The sequence below is a fragment of the Nelumbo lutea genome, chromosome 3 (genome assembly GCF_056320005.1).
Source record: "Nelumbo lutea isolate HS-2025 chromosome 3, American lotus-T2T, whole genome shotgun sequence".
Classification (NCBI taxonomy): domain Eukaryota; kingdom Viridiplantae; phylum Streptophyta; class Magnoliopsida; order Proteales; family Nelumbonaceae; genus Nelumbo; species Nelumbo lutea.
In genome coordinates this window covers 85,644,049-85,656,720 of record NC_142686.1, presented here as the reverse complement: position 1 = coordinate 85,656,720, position 12,672 = coordinate 85,644,049, and the positions used below count along the sequence as shown (strand labels likewise).

General features: G+C 38.6%; 1 protein-coding gene across 5 annotated transcripts in view; it reads right to left on the bottom strand.

The window, feature by feature from the left end:
- Positions 1-301: 301 nt before the first annotated feature.
- LOC148866175 (S-adenosyl-L-methionine-dependent methyltransferases superfamily protein) overlaps positions 302-12,672 on the bottom strand; it is a 90,139-nt gene continuing 77,768 nt past the window's right edge. For all 5 annotated transcript variants that reach the window (XR_016108942.1, XM_088974398.1, XM_088974399.1 and 2 more), the window contains 2 exons: positions 2,432-2,570; positions 302-828 (listed from right to left, as the gene is read on the bottom strand). Coding sequence is in view for 4 of the 5 variants with exons in the window: in XM_088974398.1 (XP_088830524.1) it covers positions 2,437-2,570 (134 nt within the window). In the remaining variant the exon portion in view is untranslated. The remainder of the gene's footprint in view (positions 829-2,431; positions 2,571-12,672) is intronic.

Genomic DNA, 12,672 nt, shown 5'->3' with positions numbered 1-12,672 from the left:
CATTTTGTTTTGCTTTGTAGCCTATACCTCAGCCAAGAGATGATGCTACAATGTTACAGGTGGAGAGAAGAGACTGAACCTAAAGAAGATTTTAAGCAGGGAATTTTTTTATGAATACTCCCAAAACCTTTACTCATTATCAAGTTACATAAACAGACCTGCACCATGTCGAATAGTTAGTTCGGGAATCTAATTATTGGATTTTCTTCAGTTACAGAAAGCAGTTTATATGTAGACCTTTAAGTGAAAGGTATACAACTACGGTGGCATACCAGCACAACAAGCTAACATGGGATGGGACTTGGGTCTATTAAAGCTTTAGCACTCTTAATATTTACTTTCCCTGATGTAAGCAGTACTAAACTCGTGAAGCCACAAGGTAACAATGTTCTTCAGCAAGGTTCTCCCTTGTCACTGACCTACTTACCACTGTACTTGTGTACAAAGAAATAAATAAAAAAAAATTAAAAAAAGAGCTACATACTCGCATTGTTCAATGGATCCATTCAAGTTCCTCAAGTAGCATCAACTTAACTTGCATATAAAATATGAAGAATGATCATATTATGATACAAAAGTCTAAAAGTAGAAATAAAATAAAAGTCTGGAGAGTCATTCTTTGTTGCCCTCATCTAGTTGGTAATGCTTGTTGTAAGCCTCTTTATAGGGATAACATGTTCTGCCTGAAGATCCATTTTTCATTCCCTTTGTTTAAACTCCATTGTTAATCCCAGATATTGGATACTACGTACCCCTGGAAGTTGTAGGAAACCAATGGTACTTCTTTGGTGGTTTTCAAGTGAAATTGTACTTCGAAAGATGAATGATCTACAAATATTTTTGGGAAAAGAATTATGATAAAGAACAAATCAGATACCATTTACAAAAGATGCTAGAGTGCATGCAGCTATAAGCACGGAGCATAGCTATGTTGCATGGACAGAGCCATGGGAATCAGAATTTAACGCATGTTCAGGAATCCAACTTGGTGAGACCAAAAAATGACTCTAGAACACAACTATATAAAAGCATAAATTTTTAAAATAGTCTACATGTTTTTGGATTTTAACATTAATCTAAGACATGTTTGGGAGTCTAGCTTGGTAAGATCAAAAAATAAGGACTCTAGAACACAACCATAGAGAAGCATATATTTTTAGAATAGTCTATATGCTTTTGGACTCTAACATCATATACCTACAGAAAAAGGTTTAAAAGTTTTTATTACTTAGGCCAAGTTTGTTTGCTGTCTGAATTTCATTTGCCCTGGCATAAATGCATAGCAGTGCAAATGGGCTTGGTGTAAGTTAGGGCTGTCAATGGGTCAGATCTACTCAACGGACCTGAACTGACCGAACCAATCAATTATAATGGTTCTGGTAACATGATTTTGTCCCGATTAATAATTGGGTCATTCTAGTTCTTGCCTGTTCCAAAACGATTCAAACTGGAATCAATTATTTTATTAAATATATATAATATTTTCTTAATTTTCTTATAATTTTTATCATATTTTATGTTTGAAATGGTAAATTTGATAAATAATAAATAAGATAATATTAGTTAAAAATGTTTAATTTATTAACATATAAATAATTTAGTATTTTTATTAGGGTTATATTATCAAATTTTAAGTCATTGTTTAAATAATGACTACTAACTGGGACAGTTCTGGGTCTGTGATTTAGTCCCGATAATCGGCTCAGGAACTGGTTCTACCTAGACCCGACCCGTTGACAGACCTAGTGTAAATTCTGGTTTACTTTTGCTTTAGATTTGGCTTGTCTTATTTGTGTATGAGAATCAAAATAGGAAGTAAAATGATGTGGTCCCCACTTTATATGAAAAAGAATGGAGGCAGGAGGAAGATTATTTGTTTTGGAGGAACTAAGAAGAAAAATGATGTGGCCCCCACTCCCCACTTTATATGAAAGAGAATTAAGGTAGGAGGAAGGTGGTACAAACATTGCATCAGCTTTTAGATGCAAAATTTGCAGTGCCAGTGAGTGCAAATGAGACAAAAAATGCAAATTTTGCATCTGATAGGAGTGCAAATGATAGTTACAAACACAAGGATGCAAAACTGAACCGGGTACAAAATTTTATCTGGCTCGGATCTGCACTGCAAACAAACAGAGCCTTAATAACATATTATAGTAATTTTGGCATTTATTGTGTACATTATCTGTTCATTTCTGTCAAATAAAAAAAGAAAGAATGCTAAATAAATATTATTTAGAAATGCCGCTCAAGAATCCATTGGGTATTGGAATCTGTGGATGCCCGCTACTATTGACACATCATCTATTAGGAGAATTTATGCAACACGACATGTCACTAGAAATCACCAATAAAACATAATAATGATGATGATGATAATGATGATGATGGAGAAACATATTTATGTGACAACTGGTATAGAATAGAAAACCTTGACTAAGATGCCAATTTTGTGAACTTCGCAACAAAAAGCCCACTGGTTTGGGATGTCAAAGGATCAAAGCGAAGAGTATTTGGTATATGGCCACTCCTACAAGGCCAACTTTTGGCAGCATCAATCTCCTGTAACACTGCACACTCAAAAAGAATATTTAATTGCTAACTAAAACAAGTGAAAAAAAAAAAAAAAAACTTAAGGGGAGACAATATGTCTGCAGTTTGGGTGGTACATATATGCAGGATATATTTCAAAAGTTGAGACACATGTCAGAAAATTAAGAGATAATTTTCCTCACCATCTTGAGCCTCCTAGACTAGTAATTTGCTATAGCAAATAAAAAGGTGTATATAAATTTTGTTGTTGAGAAAGATGTTTTCAGAATTAGAAGAAAGAGAGAATGGCAGAGATTCATCAGTCTGTTTTATTGTAGATTAAGATTCCATTCTCATGAGAAAGTAAGAAGCTGAATTAATCCAAGAGGGTTTGGTTTGATGATAGAGATTTGGAGAATGTTAGTCTAAAGGGTAAGGATTGTAAAATGAGGATTGGAGGAGCTCAGGTAGAAGAAGGGAGGTAGATATTAGCGCTTTGGTTCGGTTCGGTTTCACTTTATATTGTCAACTGAACCAAAATTTTCATGTTGACTTTGCAGCCAACCAAAACCAATCGGTAATATGTGAAAGCCAACTGTAAGGTATTGTTACATTGGTATCAGTTTCGATTTTAGAATTACACCGACTGCAACTTTCAATTGTTACCTCAATCTGGCGAACTGGCATTTTGTTTTCTGACATTTTTTGCATATTCTTTGTATGTGTTCCTTTGTTTATCTCTTTTTTCAATGAACTTAACAACTGTCAAACATCGAACACTTGCACAACTATAGTTTATGATTAAGACTTTTACATTAACTGAGGAAGTAAAAGGTTTGAGGAGAGAAGAGACTTTGCCTTTTATATTAATCAAGCATCATAAAACTAAAAGGTTTGAAGAAAGAAAAAAAATTCAAAACATAAACTAAACTAATAAGAATACTGGAATGGGTAAACAATCGCTGTACTTTGATTAGATTGTGAGAGTGACAGGGGCGTTGAGTCTTGTTTCTTGCACAGTCTACAGTGTATTTTTTTACTTTTATGTTTTCTGCATTTTAGCATTTTTTGGGAATTGAAAGAGGTCAGTGGACTGAGGAGAAAGAGGTTGGTCAGGTTTCAAAGCTATAAACTGCAACCAAACCGAATTCTTGGTTCTTCTATTTTCCAAACCAAAACCAACTGAATTTTTTATAACCAACCGTCTCGGGTTAAATCGGTCTGGTTTGGTCAGTTTATAAAATTTTATGAACAGCCCTAGTAGATAGTCTGAGGTGACATTTGTGTAAGAAGATGATGAGTGACTGCTGAACATTTTAGAAAAGAACTAGTCATGATCTTGTTTTTGGGGTGTGGTTTTGGGTCACAGTTTAAGTTTTTGTTCATGTATGATATTTTATAAATTGTAAAATGTGTTAAGGATGTCTAACATTCTGGTGAATACGTTCTTGAGCTAGTTTTCTGTGGGGATTTTGTTGTTGTTGGGGTACAATTAGTATGATTTTTCAAAATTTTCTTTCTTGGGTAATTAGTTATCACCTGCTTTTTTTCTTAATTTAGTTAGTATCAAGAAGAGTAATCTCATGTACCAAAATGGGGTAAACTCATAAAACTTAAGCAGATATATTGCTTTGTTATAGAATGTTTAAAGAAAAGGGGGAAACATTAGAATTTTAAGAGTTTAACATTTTAGGTAACAAAAGGTGGAAGTAGGGGTGCAACTCAGGCGGGTTGGGTCAGGTTGAAGGTCAACCAACCCAGGCCCAAACCTAAAGGTGCAAACCTCACACTCGGACCTGCTCTAACCTAAGCTTAACACAACACAACTTGACTTGGGATCAAGCTTGGGTTGGATCAGGCTAAATTAGTTGGACTGGGGCAGGTTAGTTGGGTTTGAAAGAATTTATGTATTTATTTTTATATAGCCATCTTTTATGGGCTTTATGGACCAATTTAAGAGTAGAATTGATTCAAAATATGTACAAATTTCATTTACAAATGAGCATGTACACATGTATATATAATTGAAAAAAAAGATATTTTTGTATAAATATAATTCATATATGTATATGCGTTTTCAGGCAGGCTCAAATTGGATCAGGCCCAGGTCGGGCTCAGCCTACCTGAGACCTCAACCCAAGCCCATTCCAAGCTTAGGTCAAACCTGAGTTTTTTGGCCCAAGCCCAGACTGCAGCCCTAAAGCTCAGGCCCAACCCATGCAAAAATTCAAGTTGAATCAAATCATGTTCAGGTTGGGCCCGCCCAAGTTGCACCTCTAGGAAGAAGATTTTTTTATTGATAATAGGTGGTAAAAGACATTGACAAAGATATTATGTCGTGATATATAATCTAGCATTTTCTTCCTATGGAAATTTTTGGTAGTTAAGTTTTGCCAAAAACAGCAACCATGGTAACTCAAGTGTCAGAAATTTAACAGAAAATACATGCAACAAGAAATACGTATGGGAATTCCATGTTTTCTACATATACATGCAATAAGAAATGCTTTTGATTACGAAAGATAAGCGACAAAAACATGTATGTAAACAAATGATACTGAGCATTTCCACAGTGTTATCAATGTGGTGAGGTGCTGACTGGTTGATGAAAAGAAAGATATCTTCTAAATTTAAGAAATTGATGCAAAATCATAAATAAGTTAAGATAGACTACAACAAAGCAATAAAAGAAATATGTTGAACACTTAGTTTACAGACATTTTTCTTTATTGAAGATATACAAATTCAGGCTGAATAAGCCAAGATATGGAATTACAGATTGGAAGAAATAGGGACGATCATGGATCAGGTTGGGACGGACATAGCATCTATGATAAGGGGCATAGCCCCATATGATTAGATTCAGTTCATCATCATCCAAGCCTTATCCCAACTATATGGGGTCAGCTACATGAATCCTGTTTCGCCGGTCCATTCTGTTTAATGTCATATCCATTGTCAAATTATTGGCACTAAAACCATTTCTTACTAATTCTACCCATGTTCTTTTTAGTCCACCCCTTGCCCTTTTAGCCCCCTTGAACTTGTAACAAATCAGTTGTTCTTACAGGTGTTGTTAATGGTCTTCTATGCCCATGACAAAACCATCTTATTACAATTTTGTATATCGCCTTATTTTTTTTTTCTTTTTGATTCTTGTGGAAGAGCTACCCCCATCTTGTTTAGCTCCTCTTTTCTATCAATAAATAAATAAAAACTTTGTATGTAGCCTTTGTTATTACATATAGGCACCCACACTACTCTTTCTGCAATCATCTGATATCTTCTTTTCTATCATTATCTTATTCAGTGTGAAGAAGATCAAGAATGTAATCAGTCTTGAATCCTAAAAGGTTTTAGGTTTGTAAAACAGAAGAGAAGATGAGAGAAAATGAGAGAATAGAAGAGAAGCAAGAGAACACAAGTTGCTGAAAGGAGGGACTGATTCTAACAGATCTGCCGCCGCCACTCTCTTAATATTTATAGGTTTATGTTTAGTACATGATGAAAGGACACATCTGCCCTTAGTACTTACATAATAAATAAAGTAAATAAAAGCTGAAATAAATAACAGCTGAATTAGCAAACTAACTCAAATTGACACTACTATAACTGCTGCTGTCCTACGAACACAGTGGGGACCACTGCAGTGGGGCCCACATCAGTGTTCTCTACACTCCCCCTCAAGTTGGGAGTAGATATCTATCATGCCCAACTTGGATAGGTCTGTCTCTAACTTCTTCCTTGGTACAGCCTTGGTGAGGATATCCGCGAGCTGCATATTGGATGTGATGTACGGAAGACACTTCTTGTGACATAACTCTTTCTCGCACAAAATGTCGATCAACTTCGATATGTTTGGTTCTGTCATGCTGCACTGGATTATGTGCTATATTAATGGCTGCTTGATTATCACAATATAGCATCAGAGGCTTCTTATACTCAATACCCAACTCCTCAAGTAGAGATCTTAGCCATAGGATTTCAGCCACTCCGTTGGCCATGGACCTGTATTCTGCTTCAGCACTCGACCGGGAGACAACACTTTGCTTCTTACTTCTCCAAGAGACAAGGTTTCCTCCCACAAGGGCACAATATCCTGAGGTAGACCGTCTGTCATCAAAACTCCCAGCCCAATCGGCATCCGTATAGGCCTCCACCTTCATGTGGTTATTGTTCTTGAACAGTATACCTCTACCCGGGCATCTCTTCAAGTATGCTAGTATTCTTTCTGCTGCTAGAAGGTGCGTGGTTCTAGGAGAATGCATGTACTGACTGACAACACTAACTGCATAACTGATATCTGGCTGAGTGAGGCACAGATATAGGAGCTTTCCCACTAACCGCTGGAACATAACTTTGTCTTCAAGCAGCTCTCCACTCTCTGCACTAATCCTATGGTTCTGTTCAATGGGTGTATCTGCAGGTTTGACACCCAGCTTTCCAGTTTCAGCCAACAGATCTAAAACATATTTCCTCTGTGAGAAAAAGATCCCCTGTTTAGATCTAGCAACCTCAATACCCAAAAAATACCATAGTGCACCAAGAACTTTCACCTCAAACTCTTGATGAAGGAGCTATTTGAGGGACTCAATCTCATGACTGTCATTTCCTGTCACCACAATATCATCAACATATACTGCTAGTAGTGTCAGAGAGGACTCCACCCTCTTGATGAATAGTGTATGATCTGACTGGGCCTGTACATAACCAAACCTTCCAAGGGCTAATCTGAACCTATCAAACCAGGCTCTAGGTGACTGCTTCATACCTGTCTCTGTATCATAGTATCCAGGAGGCAACTGCATGTAAACCTCTTCCTGCAAGTCCCCATTCAGGAAGGCATTTTTAACATCCATTTGATACAAAGGCCACGTGTGGCTTGCTGCAAGAGATAATAAAACCCGAATGGTGGTCATCTTGGCTACCGGGGCAAACGTCTCCAAGTAATCTATACCATAAGTCTGAGTGAACCCTTTTGCAACTAGCCAAGCTTTGTACCTCTCAATGGAACCATCTGCATTGTGCTTTACAGTAAATACCCATCTGCATCCAACTGGTTTCTTTCCTTTGGGTAAGTCAACTAGCTCCCAGGTGTTATTTTTCAACAGGGTATCCATTTCAACTTGCATTGCACCTCTCCACTCCGGGACTGATAGAGCCTCTTTTGGAATAGGGACATTGGAAATGGAACTAAGGTAGGACCTGTAGGTAGGTGATAGGCGCTCATAGGATAAAAAATGGGAAACTGTAGATGTGGTACAATGTCGTTTCCCTTTACGGACTGCAATCGGAAGATCAAGGTCATCTGTAGGAGGTGAAATGGAAACAATAGAAGAAGTCTCTGTGGGTCCTGGGACTGTAATGCCTGGACCTGGAGCCGTAGATGAGATTGGAGCTGGCCTGGACTGCTGATGATCGGGATCAACCTGCCTGCACCGCCTGTGATAGACCCTCAACTCCTGATCCCTCTGACCACCCTCACCATTGCAGCTTCCATCACCCAATGGAATAGGTAAAGGAACTACCCCACTCTCACTGCTCTCCCCCTGAGGAGAAACCCGAGGATAATAGGGTGTCTCCTCAAAGAAAGTGACATCCATGGAGATGAACTTCCTCCCTGAGATAGGATCATAGCAGCAATACCCCTTTTGAGTTCATGCATAACCAAGGAAAATGCATTTGGAGGCCTTGGGTTCAAACTTCGAGTGATGGGGTCCGAGAAGCTGAACAAAGCAGGTACAACCGAATGTCTTAAGGGGAATAGAAAACAGCTCCTCATGTGGGTATAGAAGGGACAAAGGAGATCGCAAATCAAGAACCCGGGAAGGAATCCGATAAATAAGATAGACCGCCGTGACGATAGCATCACCCCAAAAGCAAATAGGGACATTGGAGGCAAACATAAGACTTCTAGCCACCTCCAAGATGTGCCTATTCTTCCTTTCTGCAACCCCATTCTGCTGAGGTGTATGAGGGCAAGAGCTCTGATGGATAACCCCATGAGTAAGAAGGTAAGATGCCAATGACTTAGCAAAGTACTCCTTTGCATTATCAGATCTAAGAACTTTAATCTTGGCATCAAACTGGGTTAGGATCATTTGGTGAAAGTTTTGGGTCAGGGCGGGAACCTCATCTCGTGAACGCATAAGATAAACCCAAGAAAACCGGGTATGGTCATCAACAAATAACAAAAAATATTTGTACCCACCCATAGAAGGAATGTGATATGGCCCCCAAACATCCGTATGCACGAGATCAAAAGGACGATTATTCCTTTTATCACTCAATGAATAAGAGCTTCTACAATGTTTAACAAACTCACAGCTTTCACATTGCAACTGGGACAACTCAACAGACTCAAACAAAGTAGGAAACAAACTCTTTAAGGATCGAAAAGACAAATGACCCAATCGGTTATGCCAAAGCATAACCGAACTCACACTCTGGGAAACAAGTGACCTCTTACTCACTGACTCTTCCCGACGAGAACTCTCCCCGAGCAGATAGATTCCATTCGTCTCACGGCCAGTCCCAATCACCTTTTTTGTCTCCAGGTCCTGAAAAACACACCAGTCAGGGAAGAAAGTTACTGAGCAGTTCATGTGTTTGGTAATACTACTGACTGAAAGGAGGTTAGTATTAAGCTTAGGAACATGTAAGACAGAAGACAAGGAGATCGTATCTGATAACTTAATGTCCCCCTTCCCAAAAATAGGAATCAGGGAGCCATCTGCAATAGATACTCTATCCCTACCAAATGACAAATGGTAAGAGGTAAACATGACAAATGGTAAGAGGTAAACAATGAAGGCAAGCTAGTCATGTGGTCGGATGCACCTGAATCTATTACCCAACAAGGTTCAGTAGTACCTGGAGCAAAGGCATGGTAGGCTGAAGCTAGAGTACCTGAATTTGTGGTTGTAAGCTGACAACCCATCTCAGAAACACTACCATAACTGATGCTCCCAAAGCTGCCTTCTGCCTGATTTTTAAATTCCATCTCGGTCAAGTCTTAAAACAGCACTTGGACTACCAATCACAACCAAAAACAGTATAGGCCTGATTTGTATTCACAGTGTATGTGCACAACTGGGATAACTCTGATATGAAACCAACAAACAAACACAACAGTGGCTGTCCGTAGAGCTCTAACCCCTTTAAGAGAGTTCGAAAACCCCAAAAAACTCTGAAAAACAACTTAGAAGGAGGTCTGATATTCCTTTGCAGAATTAGGGTCTTAATCAGTCCTTAAAGTGATCAATTCAGTTGCATAATCTAGTCAGTACTGTATAGATAGACTTGCAGTAGGGTTAATATGAAACCCTAGAATCTGATCAATGCCAACAATAAACCTGAGGACAGCTCTAGGTAGATCACAAGGTTCAGTCCAGCACTAGGGCTTGCCGCAAGATCACTTTAACCTATCTTTTCTTAGAAAAGTAAATGACTTACAAGAAAAGAATTGATCTGAAAGCTGAAAGCTGATCCAAAACTGATCTGATCTGAAACCGATCTGATCCGATCAGAAATACCAACACAAAACCGATGTGATCTGAAACTTGTCTGATCCGATCAGGAATACCAACACAAAACTGATCTGAAATCAATCGCCTATCAATCTGAGATGTTGTTCTCTGAAATAGGGTTTCAACTGTAGGTTTGAGGAAAATTAGTGATCTGAAATCACTAAAGTGCTCAGCTGCACTCTCCAAGCAGTCCACACCAGTGGGACTTGTCGTAGGGCACTGTGAAACCCTAAAAACTAATCCCCTTTGAAGAGGAGGGTTCGGCCCAACAATCAAACCCTAGACACAAACTTAATCACAGTTCGGCAAGCCAAACCCTAGAGCAAACTTGAACACAGTTCGGCCCCTCTTTCTAGATAGGTCCAACCTATCTCGGCTGATTGCAATCTCTAAAAATCAGTAAAGAAACAAACTTACTTACTGATTACCTGCCTTCAGTGTACTGTCTTCTAGGGTTACTTGAACCCTAACCTTCGCTGCCTCTTCCTGATTACCAACTCTCTGCAGGCTGTGACTAGTCTTCAACTGCTACGAACCTCTCCTGGTAATCTCCAAGATTCAGCCGCCGAAAAACTTCTTCAAAACTTCCAGCCCTAGCTAGTTCTCATGTGGTCGGCTGACTAGATACACATGAGAAGCCCTAGATAGGCTCTGATACCATGAAGAAGATCAAGACTGTAATCAGTCTTGAATCCTAAAAGGTTTTAGGTTTGTAAAACAGAAGAGAAGATGAGAGAAAAGGAGAGAATAGAAGAGAAGCAAGAGAACACAAGTTGCTGAAAGGAGGGACTGATTCTAACAGATCTGCCGCTGCCACTCTCTTAATATTTATAGGTTTATGTTTAGTACATGATGAAAGGACACATCTGCCCTTGGTACTTACATAATAAAGAAAGTAAATAAAACTGAAATAAATAACAGCTGAATTAGCAAACTAACTCAAACTGACACTACTATAACTGTTGTTGTCCTACGAACACAGTGGGGACCACTGCAATGGGGCCCACATCAGTGTTCTCTACACAGTGATTTAAAAGGTGCACCTCTAGGCGCACAGGCGAGGCGCATTTTAGGGTATGCGCCTCGCCTAGGTCCAAGGTGCACGCCTGGTGCACCTCACCATACTATGCCTTGCACCTCAGCCCAAGCGTGCTCTGAGAACCCCCTATTTGCTAATGTTGTCCATTCATTCATCCTAATAAAATATTTTCTTAAAAAGCAATTAAAATTATAAATTCATTATTTTTTGTGTGAGAGCTAAGAACTTAACACCTAACATGGACTTGTTTGGGCTTGCCTCGAGGGGCGTAGCACAAAGGCGGCTCATAGAAACAAGAATGTAATATGTTTTACATTACATTAGCTACTTGAAGTAATGCAATTGAGTGAAAAAAGAGATTAGAGGTTTTACATGATTGAAAATGTTTTATATGTTTGATTTTATTTTTCAATTCTCATTTGAATATGGTTTTCATCTTATGTTTATGTATTTTAGTTTTAGATAATAGGTTTTTTAAAACATTTATATTAATATTACGTTTAATATTTTTTTTAGCATTTTTTTGAATTTTCTGACATTTTTTTATTTTTTAGCTTTTTTTTGTATTTTTGCACCTTGCTTCAAAAAGACACGCACCTCGCCTTGCGCCTTGCGCCTTGTTACGAAATTATAGGCTGTAAATATGTAGTATTAGCCCAATTAGGAATAGCTTGATTATAGGAATTATTCTTTCTTTGATTTTCTTCCTATTTTAGTATCTACAAGGCTGTATGATTTTCTTCCTTTTTTGTATCTGCAAGGCTGTTTGATTTTCTTCCTTTTTAGCATCTACAAGGTTGTATATATATGTACTACTTTCTCAATAGAAAGACATCAATTTCTTCTAATTCTTGTTCTATCACATGGTATCAGAGCTGGAGACACCAATTCCAGTCTGAAACTAATTTCTGGTTTTCTTCCCTCTGCTGCCCAAGTGAGCAGCAGCTGCGATCTCTAGGTCACCCATTCCGAGTGACATCTGCATCTCACCGCCCCTACCAATGGAAGCGGAATCCCAGATCGGCCTATCCACCTTCACCCATCTCTTCTTCACTTCGATCGGGAGAGGGCTTTCAAGTCTGCAACAGGTCAGAGAGTAGCACAGCAGCCTCAGTGTTACTCCTGTGGTGTTTGTTTGCCCATCAAGAAAGTCTTTCTTCTCTGTTCTTTTTATACAGTTGATATTTCGGTGCTGCCAGTTGTGGTTTCTTGCTGTTTGGGTGTTACATCTGTTGCCGATTCGATTTTATTGGCTTTGCTGGTTGTTAAAAGTTTATTTTCCTGTGTTTATGATGGCGGTTGAACAAAAGAACTTGGCTATGCCTAGTGTTATCCCCATTCTGTCTAAGATCACTGAACAAAAACTAAACGAAACTAATTATTTAGACTGGAGTAAGACTGTTCGTTTGTATTTACGGAGTATCTCTAAGGACAACCATCTGACTAAGGACCCTCCTACTGATGAGACCCACACTGAATGGCTAAGGATTGATGCTCAATTGTTATTGCAAATCCGCAATTCTATTGAGAATGAGTACGTCGGTCATGTCTCTCACTGTGAGTTTGTAAAAG